Source organism: Hordeum vulgare, chromosome 1H, assembly GCF_904849725.1.
Source record: "Hordeum vulgare subsp. vulgare chromosome 1H, MorexV3_pseudomolecules_assembly, whole genome shotgun sequence".
NCBI classification, from domain to species: domain Eukaryota; kingdom Viridiplantae; phylum Streptophyta; class Magnoliopsida; order Poales; family Poaceae; genus Hordeum; species Hordeum vulgare.
In genome coordinates, this window is record NC_058518.1 from 56,881,058 (window position 1) to 56,892,759 (window position 11,702).

The following is an 11,702-nucleotide window of genomic DNA, read 5'->3' on the forward strand; positions in this document are numbered from 1 at the left end:
CAAGAGGCCTACCGACGCGCCCCGGCCACCGCTACCCACCATCACAGCCTCAAGGGACCAAGATCAGGCCGACGCCGCCTCAGATCCCGAACGCCAGAGGAGGTACGCCGCTGCCGCGCCACGGGGCCTTTGCCTGGCCACGTTGCCGACGGAGGTGGAGGAAGGGGGAGGTCAAGGGAAGACCAGTGGTGGCCACCCGATGCGGCCTCGCGGCGGTCGCACGAGGTCGGGAGGGAGGGAGGAGCCGGGAGCGCTCTTTCTATCTAGTCCGTTCTTTCTATCTCAACCACGAGATCGGGAGGGAGGGAGGAGTCGGGAGCGCTCTTTCTATCTAGTCCGTTCTTTCTATCTCAACCACGAGATCGGGAGGGAGGGAGGGAGCGCAAGTCAGGTGATTTGAATACATGAAGGGAACAAGTTGTCAAGGAAGATACCTATAGTTGTAGCATGTATAAGGGGCGTGCTACGTGTCATTCGATGGATCTTTTCAAAAAGATTCGCCGCCTCGCGAGCCCTCCAATTCTGTGACATGGGAGCCAATTCCTTTTCTCTAATTTCCTGCAACAATGCTCTTGTTGTGGAACCTCTTCTTCTCCAGTTCCCGCAACAAGGCCTTCGTTGCGAAACCTCCTCTTTTCTAATTCCCGCAAGAAGGCCTCTGTTACGAAAACTCTTCTTCTCTAATTTCTTGCAACAACTCTCTTATTGCAAAACCTCGTCTTTCTAATTTTATGCAACAAGACCCCCATTTGCAAAAATTACAAACCCATCTCCCGTTGCGTCTAATTTTCTGTAACAAGGTCGTTGTTGCAAAAATTGCAACAACATCGCCAGCCGCATAGCGGACTAACACAATCATCTCTTGCTACCGTTGTTTTCGCTGCAGAAACTTGGAGTGGACATGGATGTACGACGTGGTGATGTGGCTACTGCTAGCGTTGGTGGTGCTAGAACGACGATGAGGTTGATGGTGCTCCACACCCGTGTGGCGGATCTTGTCGGATCCGGTCGTCGGGAGGCGTTTGGCAGCGAAGAAACGGCATGAATGTGCTCACGGCGACGACCTACAAACAAGGGCGCTTGGCTTAGTTGCAGGTCGTGAGTCATCGGTCTGCAACAAACCATTATTTTGATTAAGTCAACTGAAACAAGGGATGAGTTATAAGAATTGTACTAGGATAGAGATTGCTTCTGAGTCTTTTAATCCAAATCATATCCGACGGCTATAGAGGAAGTAGACACATGCATAAACTTCCGTCGGTTGAGTGATAGGGTTTTCTTGAAAAAAATCAAATCCAAGCAAATAAGGGGGAGTACCACTTACATGGAAACAAATTTGGCTAACATTGGAAACAATATTTGCTAACCGGAAAGGATCCGGAATTCCGGATGTACGTCGAGAGTCCAAAAATATCAGGACTAGATAACTGCCATCCCTCGTTAATAGCGTGCGAGCACCTATTCAAAAACAAATACTCCGATATATACATGCAAACAGACTGCGACTCGTTATAGCACATCCATCGGGACGCGATCGGATGAGATCTCGCCCCCTGCATCGACCATGACAGGCGGCGGCGGCGCCAGATCGCCGGCACAAGCAGCAAGAGGGCGACGGCAGAAGGCAGCGTCGCTGCCGTTGGACGTGCTGGTGGACATTGCGGCGCACACCGACCCGGCCACCTTCGTGCGCTGCGCCGCCACGTGCGTGGACATGCGCTGCCGCGTCAAGGAGTACATCAGCCTCCGCCACCCCCTCCGCCTCCGGCAAGGCGACCGCTTCGTGCTCCCCCTCCTTCGCGGCCATCTGATGTACCGCTCCCACGACTGGTCCGAGCCCAAGGAGCAGCTGTTTCTGATGGACACCAGCGCGCCGGACGCCACCAAGCTACGCACGGCCACCGGCGGAGGCTTTCCCCTCTCGTCGCGCGATGGTCTAGTCCTCGCCCGTGTGGGCGCCGCCGCCAAAGAACTCCGTGTGTGCGACCCGGCCACCGGCAGGAGCATGACTCTGCCACCTGAGCCGGCGTTCCCAAGGACGTGGGGGGCAAACTATGTCTTGCTGGTCAGTGACGATGATAAGGGTGGCACCACCTCCGTTGGCCGGCATTTTCAGGTGGTCAAGGCATATCTAAACATGTCAGAATACGGCGGCTACCTACACCTACAGTTCCAGACCTTCTCGTCGGAGCATGGCGCCTGGGGCCTCTACACCGAGACCTGGCTTCCTTACGTACAATGCGGCCGCCTGAAACGAAGCCTCGACAAGGCCCTGGTCACCGGCGGTGCTGTGCACTGGTTGTTCATGACCGACACCGGCTTCTACGTCCTGAAACTCCGTGTCGGAGCGGCAAAGGTGATGGTGACGAAGCTCCCAAAAGGGTTCCCACACCACTTGTGGGAACATCAAAAGCTTCTGGCAGCATCGTCAGTGGGTGGGGACGTGCTCGTGCTCGTCGCCGACGATGACAGGATGTCGGTTTGGGCACAATCGAAGCATACAGCCAAGTGGAAGCAACGACCACATGTGGTGATCAACATGACGGAGACAATTTTGAGGTTTCTTGACAAGGAAGGAGGGGGCTGCATTCCGCCGACGAAGCCAGTCGGATTCAGCCTTGTGAGCTTCGCCGAGAAGAGTGGCACCGTGCTCATCAAAGCATGCAACGGTTTCTTTTGGCTCGACCTGCGGACCATGGAGATTGTGAGGTGGTTCTGGGATCATGGGGTACCATACACGACCCACAATATTCCCTATGAGATAAGTTTGACGGCCTGGGTTCCAACATTCAGTAGCACTTTGTGATCGATTCTCTCCGGTTCTGGTTTCATTGTCAACTTCATCATCAACTATAGAAGCACGTGCGTACGACTTTGTTGAGAAAATAAGTTAATTTTACAAGTTTTTATTTGCTCCTTTGCATGAAAATTGTAGTCCCATTACTCGTATCTCTACGGTTTTGCTTGTTTTATCCTGTTATAAAAACGGTGTAGTCCTGTGTTCATCGGCAAAGTTGTGGTCAGAGTTTTCATGACTTGTTGTATGGTTTTATGCCTAGTTTCCTTTGTATATTGGGCTAACGCAAAGTTGTATCCAAGTTCGAGCCTCGCAGTACCCCCTATCCCTATGCATGGGAGTCTCGATGGAATCATGGAATGGTCTGGATATGGGCTGTTGTGGAGAGCTCGGCCTACAAAAAAAACACTCATGAATACTTCCCTGATTGTTAGAATTTACAAATTATAAGGTTGTGTTGTTTCCTCTGATGATAATCTTACCTGACCAGTTTCTTCTCTGTTTCTACAATTCAAAGTAATGTTCGCTGTTTGGTTGGAGAATTGGAAACACACCAGCTCAATTGATATCTGCTATTGCTTACCTGCCGCACCCACATTTGAACTCACTCATCAAACTATTCAGAAGAAAACTGCAGGTACTACATGTTATCTATGTATTAGCACAAACAAGTTTCTGAAATGCGGCCATCCCAGACCACTAGGAATTACTGCTTCAGTAGCTCTCAGTTTATTTGTAAATGTTTCTGTAGTATCCATGTAAGATGATTGAGATTTAACTTCGATTTTGTTCTATGCGGAACAGACCAAGAATCAGGATGCTATAATTATGCATCAAGAATCAATCAAAACAACTGAAAAGAGAACTAGTTGTACAACGGAAGTCAAATATATCCTGCGCCACTCAAAAGTGAAATTTGCAGGATGAAGATGCAGTGAAACTGCAGAGATGACAAACCGGTCTTGGGTTTCGTCTCATTTTCCTGCTGGATGCAGCCAGTAGCTATATGTACATGCTCTCTTCAGTCCACCCTACTGACTAGAATTTGGTGAATAAGCCACTAGCAACAACATTGTTTGCTCTTCAGAAACTGCACAGGTACATGCTCTCCGGTCTAAGGTACTGATTGTACTCACTCCATCAACTAATATAAGAGTGTTTAGATAGTGATCTAAACACTCTTATGACAGAGGGAGTTCAAATTAGGTAAATGAGCAGGGAGCACTAGCAACTGCATCCTCTGCTCTATTGAAACTGCACAGGTACATGCTCTGCGGTCTAAGGTACTGATTGTACTCCCTCCATTAATTAATATAAGAGTGTTTAAATCATTAAAGTAGTGATCCAAATACTCTTATAGTAGTTGACAGAGGGAGTTCAAATTAGGTAAATGAGCAGGGAGCACTAGGAACTGCATTATCTGCTCTACAGAAACAGCATACGGAAATCAATGGCTATGTGTTCTCGAAAAAAAAAACCATGGTTATGAAATAGGGGAAACCCATGATGATCAAATAGTGGTAATTAAATTGAGGGATAAGTGCGTAGATCGTATGGGTAGGAGCATTTGCAGAGAGCTTAGTCAGGAAGAAAACAAAAACTATGATCATTCTGAAGGGCAAAGTTGTAACTGGCATGTGTTGTACTCTACTCCTTTAATATATGATGCAAATCTTTTGCCTCAGTTTAAAAAAATGCTCATTTAGTTGGCAAACAAAACAAATTAATTACTACCCCCGTACCAAAATAAGTGTCTCAAACTTAGTACAATTTTGTACTGGATGTAGTACAAAGTTGAGACATTTATTTTGAGACGGATGGAGTACTTTATTCAGCTCAACCATCATTCAAGTTATATTAATTAGTTTTTTTTAAAGGGCATAAAGAAACATATTCCACTATGAGAAAGATAAACAGAAAAAAATGAGTTAGAAACAGGCTCTACTTTGAATACATATCAGCTGTCCATTGATCATGATACTACTGTAGTTCTTCAGCAGCAAATGGTGAAGACCATTATCGATGCACATCACAAGTCCTATCAACAAGCCTCTGTTTTCAGCGCAAACTTTGGTTTGATCTATGACCTCATGGTTGGCCACCCGGAACACAACGGGCTCATATAGTGTATTCATGGTGACAGCGTTGCCGCAGGACGCAGATCAGGTGACATGCAAACGGCATGTCACCGTGTGCCTCGCAGCATCCCATCCACCGCCCAGCCTGCATCCAACGGACCACATCGCAGCCGAGGCAAAACAATATCCAGATACAGAACACAGACCAGGTCAGCGCCTCGGCGGTAAAATCTGGCGAGGAAAGCAGGGAAAAGGCAGACTTTGGCGGGGCGATTCGCCGGCGTCTCCTCGTCTCGCGGCCTCCTGCCGCTGCCGTCGCCGCCCGTCGTTGCCCCCCGCCGTCGCCACTGAGGAGAGGCAGGGACGAGCGCCGTCCGCCGCGGGAGCCGGGGACGAGCGCCGCCGCGAGCAGGGGACCGTTCAGCGACCACTTCTCAGGTTCCCTATCTCTCTCTTATTCCATTAGTGCCAGAGGTGGTGCCAGCTTTGAGTAGCACTATATTCTCTGAATCTGCTAAGCTTTGTGTCCGATTTTAACATAGGAGCCAGCTTTGCGGTTTTGAGTCAGCACTAGATTTCTGAATACTACAGCACTTGCATACTACAGCACCTGCAGCGAGTATTTCCGAATAATTCTATTTATAAATTTGGCAGCGAGTATTCCTGAACAATTCTATTCAAAAATTTGGCAGCACTTGTATACTACTACAACACTTGTAATTCTATTCAGAAATTTGACAACACTTGTATACTACTACAACACTTGTATATTACTGTTTGAATTTCCGTTAGCTTCTATCTTGTTCCACTAATTTATATACACCGTGGAATTTGGCAGGATTGTGTGTTGTGCGATGGGATCGATTGGCAACAGGATACCAGAAGGCAGCCTAGAACTATCTATACCGATCAAGATGCAGCAATGGGAGGAGCCATAGGGAAGGTCTTCACAGAATCATATCATGGACTGTGTACATTTCATATCATGCAAAATGCTGTCAAACATTTAACTCAAGTGGGAGTGGAGGATGAAGTGGAGGATGAAGTGGAGGATGGAGAAAGAGAGCCTCATATTCTCAGAGATTTTGGTGCTTGTATGTATGGATATGAGAACAAGGCAGCATTTGAAGAAGCGTTTGACAATATGAGGCTCAAAGTGCATAAGCAAACTTGGTTAGATAGCATCTACAAGGTGAAAGAAAAATGGGCTGAATGTTATATGAGAGATGTCTTTAGCTTGGGAGTGAGAAGTACACAATTAAGTGAGAGCTTCAACAATGCGTTGAAAAATCATTTGAAATCAGATTTTCATATTCTTCGGTTCTTGATGCATTTTGAGAGGACGGTGGAAGTAAAACGAACAAAGGAATTGCAATCTGAATATAATGCAAGAAAATATATACCAAGAATTAAGATGTACACTCCTATGTTGGTGGAAGCAAGCAAAGTGTACACTTCGATTATATTTGAAGCTTTCCAAGGTGAGTATGAAAGATCAACGGCTGCATGTTGTAGAGTATTGGATAGAAATAACAGATTTGCCGTTGCTATTGCGAGTTTGCATGGTGATTTAGAGTTTGAGGAGGAGCGCATAGTGATAGGTGATCCTTTGACCAAAACGGTTTCATGTAGTTGTGGAATGTTCAATAGGACGGGGATATTGTGTGGACATGGTCTAAAAGTCCTTGATTTGATGAATATAAAGACATTGCCGACACATTATGTCTTGAAGAGATGGACTAGAGAAGCTCGCAATGGAAGTATACAAGATAAGGAAGGAAGGAAAGTAGTAGAAAATCCAAAACTTGAAGCTCAACTTCGGTATAGGGATTTGTCTCATCAATTTCACAATGTGGCACATGGAGCAGCCATCTCCCCACAATGCTGTTTGCTATTGGCCAATGCACTTGCCTCCGTTGCACTTAGCATACAGGAGATACTCAATGCCACTAGTGCTATGGATGAACCATATAAAGATAAAGAGAATGTTGACCCAATTGTGCATCAAATAGATGAATTGCTTAGAGCTGCACGACTGAAGAAAAAAGAGGTTCCGTGTAATGCCCCAAGTGTAGGACTTTCCCTTTTTGTAACCTTCCATGTGGGACCACCTTGACTTTGTCATGAGATTTTCTATGCACGTATGATTTCATGTGTCACCTTCTATTTTGCATTTGCATGCATGCATCCATGCCATACCATCTTTGCCATATCTTTGATTCTATGTCATGTTATGATTGCATGTCATGATCATGTTGGCATATGTTCTTACTAGGAGTTAGTGTTGGTGGTGTTATGATTGCATGTGATCTTACTAGGGTTATGTTGTGGTTTTGCACTATCTTATGCGATGCATGTGATGTTGGTGTGTGATGGGTAGGAGTGAGTGCTAGGCATTTCAAAGCTCTTAGCTATTTTAAATCCTTTTCCCTCCTATTATCTCATGTCAAAATTCCTTCTTCCCAAAAGTTATTCAAAAAATGTCTGGTGGTTAGAGTAATTTGAGGTTATGAGGAGGTGTAATTTTGTTGATTTGTTCTTTGATTTTTAAAGGTGCAAATAAACCCAAAATAGTAAATTAATTACTGTTTTGCATTTATTTCAAATAGCTCAAAAAAATGCTTTCTTATTTTATTCTAATGGGCCATAATTCCTTATGACCAGGAGTTTTTTCCTTTTGATTTTTATCCCAGTAGTTTATCTTGTGTAGTATTTTTCCTCTGTGTGTTTTTAAACTAAATAGAAAACCCCTCCCCAGCGTTTTCTTTGTCCCTGGCACAACATGGGCCTCCTCCCTTCGGTGGCCCATGCTCCCCCTGTCCAGCTGCAGCCCAGGCGAGCCCCCTCCTCCTCCTGACGCCGTCACTTCTCCTCCCCCCGCTTTTCTCCTTTCCTTCAGTACGTGAGAGAGAGGGAGGAGCTGACGGTGCCGTGGCACAAACGTCGAGGGCGCTATATAGCTGGGCGTCCGAGCCTCCCCTCGACTAGGGTTCCCTCCTACCGCCGCCATCTCCTTCCTCCCCCTCCATCTCTTCCTTTCTTCCCCAGGTAACTTCCTGTAGGGTTAGCAGAGAGTGCAGAGAAGAGAGCTCGCCGGCGTCTACCCCGCGTGCTTCGTCGGGCGGCACGGCCACCATGTCCGGGAGCTTGGGGAGAGTGCCCGCGCTCCGTTCCCGCCGTTGTTGAGGTCGGGGAGAGACCACAGCAACGGGCAGGAGCTTGTCTTCGGCGCGCACCGGGCGAACTCCTTCCCCTGCTTCGGGTCTGCAGCAGTCCTACCTCGGCCGCCTTCTTCTCTCCGGCGCTTCTCCCGTCACAGATCGGCGCCCCCTCTTCCTGCTCTAGGTGACGACCGCTCCTCCTCCCTTCTCCTCGGCTGGATCTGCCGGTGTAGACGACGTGCTTCCTCTGTTCTAGTTGCAGCGACGTAGAAGGTTGCAGTGGTAGGGGCTTGATCTGCATGGTGCGGCGTTCGTGGGTGTGCTGCGCAGAGGAGGGCCCCCTCCCCCCTCGCGACAGCAGCGCCGTGGCCAGGAGGCCTCCCCGTGGCGTGATCGGCTGTTCTGCCTGCTACGTCTCCGGCGAGGAGGTTTGTGCAGAGTGGCAGATCAGCACGGGGGAGCCTCTCCATCTTGTCTCTCGCGCGTAATTGTTCAGGTGTCGCGCTGTAGTCCTCTGGTTGTGGTGCTGGGTGCCTGGAGAGTGGGGTGTGGGTTCGATTCCCCCCCTCGGCGTTGTGTATTTTTGTCAGTTTTTCTGTTATTCCTGTGCAAGAGCAGCAGGGACATGATTCCCTGTTCTCTTCCCCCATTCTGTCGACATAACGGTGGTGGTGCAGTGGCTAGGTGGTGCTTTGGGGGTGTTTGGTTGCCTGTGTAGCACCTGGCTCGCATCTGTCATGCAAATTTCGAGTTGTTTGGTGGACTGCATATCTAACTGGGCCTGGCCCTACTCATGCAAAATAGTGCTCTCAGCCAGGCTGAGCAGAAACGCAGGAATCGGGCGTTTCCTCGAGCCAGCCCGTGCTTGCACCCACATCCACAGTTATACGAAATGGTACATGTGATTGCCCCGGATGTTTGTTGAATTTACTTCAAAACTGCCACCACCCACATCACTCTTTCCTCTTTCCCTCTCTCCCAACTGAACCAGGTCAGATCGAGCACACAACGCGCCGCCGCCGCCGGACCGAGATTCCTCGTCCGCTACGACACCACCGCCCGCCCGTCTGTCCGCGCTCAATCCCGGCTGCCGGACGTGTTCTCAGCAGGAGCCGGCTCGACAGGAACACCCAGCGTGTCGCGACATCGTCATGGAGAGGACGGGTGCGGTGGCGATTGAAGCTCGCGCGGAGGCAACCACGATGTGCTTGCCATGGACACCACGACGAGCTACAACTATACCGACATGTGGCACAGTGTCGTGCGACTTGTTTAATCCACGAAGAGCATCAGCATGTATAATGCGCTAGGAAGCAGCAGCAGGTTCAGATTTGATTTGTTTTGCTTGTTTTCTTTGTCCATGAAATTAAGTTCTAAGAGCATCTGTAGATGCTCTAATGCAGTCTACCAAATAATATCTGTTGTATACAGCATCCCAGGTGCATATATATCCTACAGTCCACCAAACATGCATCTCAGTCCATCTTTGCATCAGCCCAGCCAGGCTAGACTCAGCCCGGATCATTCATGCGATGCAGTGTGAAACTACACAGGCAACCAAACACACCCTTTGTGTACCAGGAGGTACTGGGTTCGATTCCCAGGACCCCTGATGTATGTTGTTGCTATTTTTTTTTGCTGTCTTTAATTTGTTCTTCCTCTTCCTTATGCTTGGGCAGCAAGATGGCATTAAAATCCTTTTCTCTGCTAGTGTAGTTAGGAGAAGATACCTTTGTGTGTGTGTTGCACACTTGCAAGATGATAGATGTTGTATTGCTAGCCTTGTGTACCTATGAGGAGTGCATCTTGTGGTGTGAAGTTACACTTGGTAGGAGTTTGTGCATGTGATGTGGTTTCTTGTGAGTGTTGTTCGTAAGGTATGAAGGTAGCACTAGTTAATCATGTGTAGCCCCATCTTTTGATTTTTAGTGTGGGCTAAGTTGATCTTGTAGTTTCTTTTGCTTGCATGGATTTAGTGGGGTGTGGATGTCTCCCCCTCACCACATTTTTTTGATGTGTTGAGATGCACTAGGTGGCTATCTATGTTAGCATGTGAAGGTGTGGATTCCTAGTTAAGCTAGGGTAGATTGTTGTGGGGGTTGCACTTTGAGGATGACATGATTCCTAGGGGGATCCTAGTAATGCATGTGAGAGTGTGTACCATCACATGCCCATATGTGGGGGTGCGCATACTCTCTTGTTAGCATAGAGTTATTTTGTGTTGAGCTTGATGCTAGTGCTAGTGAGGTATTGTGTGTGTTGGTGTTGTTGATGTGCATGACACAAACATGGGGTTCAAACCCCCATGTCACTTTGTAATTGTGCACATAAAACACACCTATGTAATTGTCATCTTAGAAGCATACCTTATGGAGTTGCATTTACGTTTTGTTGGAAGTTTGGTCTTTGATTCCATGGTATAGATGGAGCCCAAGGGCATGGGGTTTTGTGTGTTAATAGTAGGGGATTGTGCTCAACATCATAGTGGTTTCAATCACCTCTTGGTGACATGTGTGTGCAAACTATGCCTAGACAAAGTGGGCATGTGGCTGGAAAATTCCAGATTTTTGAACTCTGAAAATTTCACTAAGTCTGGGATGCTGGAAACATTTTCTTCCCCTGTAGATGAGGATGTGCTGGTTATTCTGTTGAGAACTGGCCTTGGTTCAGTGCTAGTATATTGAACCTGGTATGTTTGCGAAGCTTCCTGTCAATTTTCAAGTCATTTCGAGTCCAGTAGCTTGTGTTTTGATTGCTTCCAAAAAGCTTCAGAACAGAAACAGAAACTCAGGTGCAGGAATTTTCACAGTCCCTGAGATCTGATGGTTTTGGGAAAGTTTGTGGCCTTGTATCTTCTAGTGTTTAATTCGTTTTGCTGTGATTCTTTCTGGGGCTTGTAGTGTTCTTGGTTGGCAACAGCCACATACATTATTTGTCATGTTTGAAGACCTGTAGCTATGTTGCATGTTGCTCCCAAACAGCTAAGATGCAGAAACTGGCAGATTATGTAGTTTTGCCATTTTGTTCAAAGTTTGTGCTTAATTGATGTTGTGGTGTTCTACATTGTTCCATTTCATTCATGTTGGGTTATTATATGTCTTGGCAACCTGGGAATACCAGATTTGTGCCAATTGTGTGTGTGGTGTTGAGTCTTTCACGTAGAGCTTCATATCTTGTATCGTTGATTCCCGTTGATTCGTAGCTCCGTTGGCAATGTACTTTATATGGTTTTGCACCGTTTTTACGAGCTGCATCTGTTCATGTCATTCCCATGCATGTCCAAATAGTTAGTGCAAAGTTCTGTCCAGAAACTTGCTGTAGTTTATTGTGCTTGTGCTAGTGATAGAAATAGTGGTGCATGCTCAACTTCCATCTCACGCATCATGTGGTTGTTGCATTTTGTGGTGTTGCTGTTCATTGGCTGTTATTCTTATGTTGGGTAGCACCGGGAGCGGAGAACGAATACGTGGAGTCCGGAGAGTACGTGCAGAACGATCCAGAACCATTCCAAGCTGAGGATATCACAGGCAAGATGATATGACCTTGATTCCATCTCTAGACTTGTTATGTTAGTTTCGATTCCATGTCATATTGCTCCCTGCCTACCACTGAAATTATATTGCCTCTTCATATGCCATGAGCCTTAACACCATACTCTTTCCTAGC

At 47.2% G+C, this 11,702-nt stretch overlaps 1 protein-coding gene across 1 annotated transcript; it reads left to right on the plus strand.

Annotated features, from left to right (window-relative positions):
* Window positions 1-1,476: 1,476 nt before the first annotated feature.
* LOC123406981 lies at window positions 1,477-2,911 on the plus strand. The gene has a single exon (XM_045100003.1). The coding sequence runs from the start codon at window positions 1,565-1,567 to the stop codon at window positions 2,804-2,806; it is 1,242 nt and encodes a 413-aa protein (XP_044955938.1). The 5' UTR covers window positions 1,477-1,564; the 3' UTR covers window positions 2,807-2,911.
* Window positions 2,912-11,702: the final 8,791 nt, after the last annotated feature.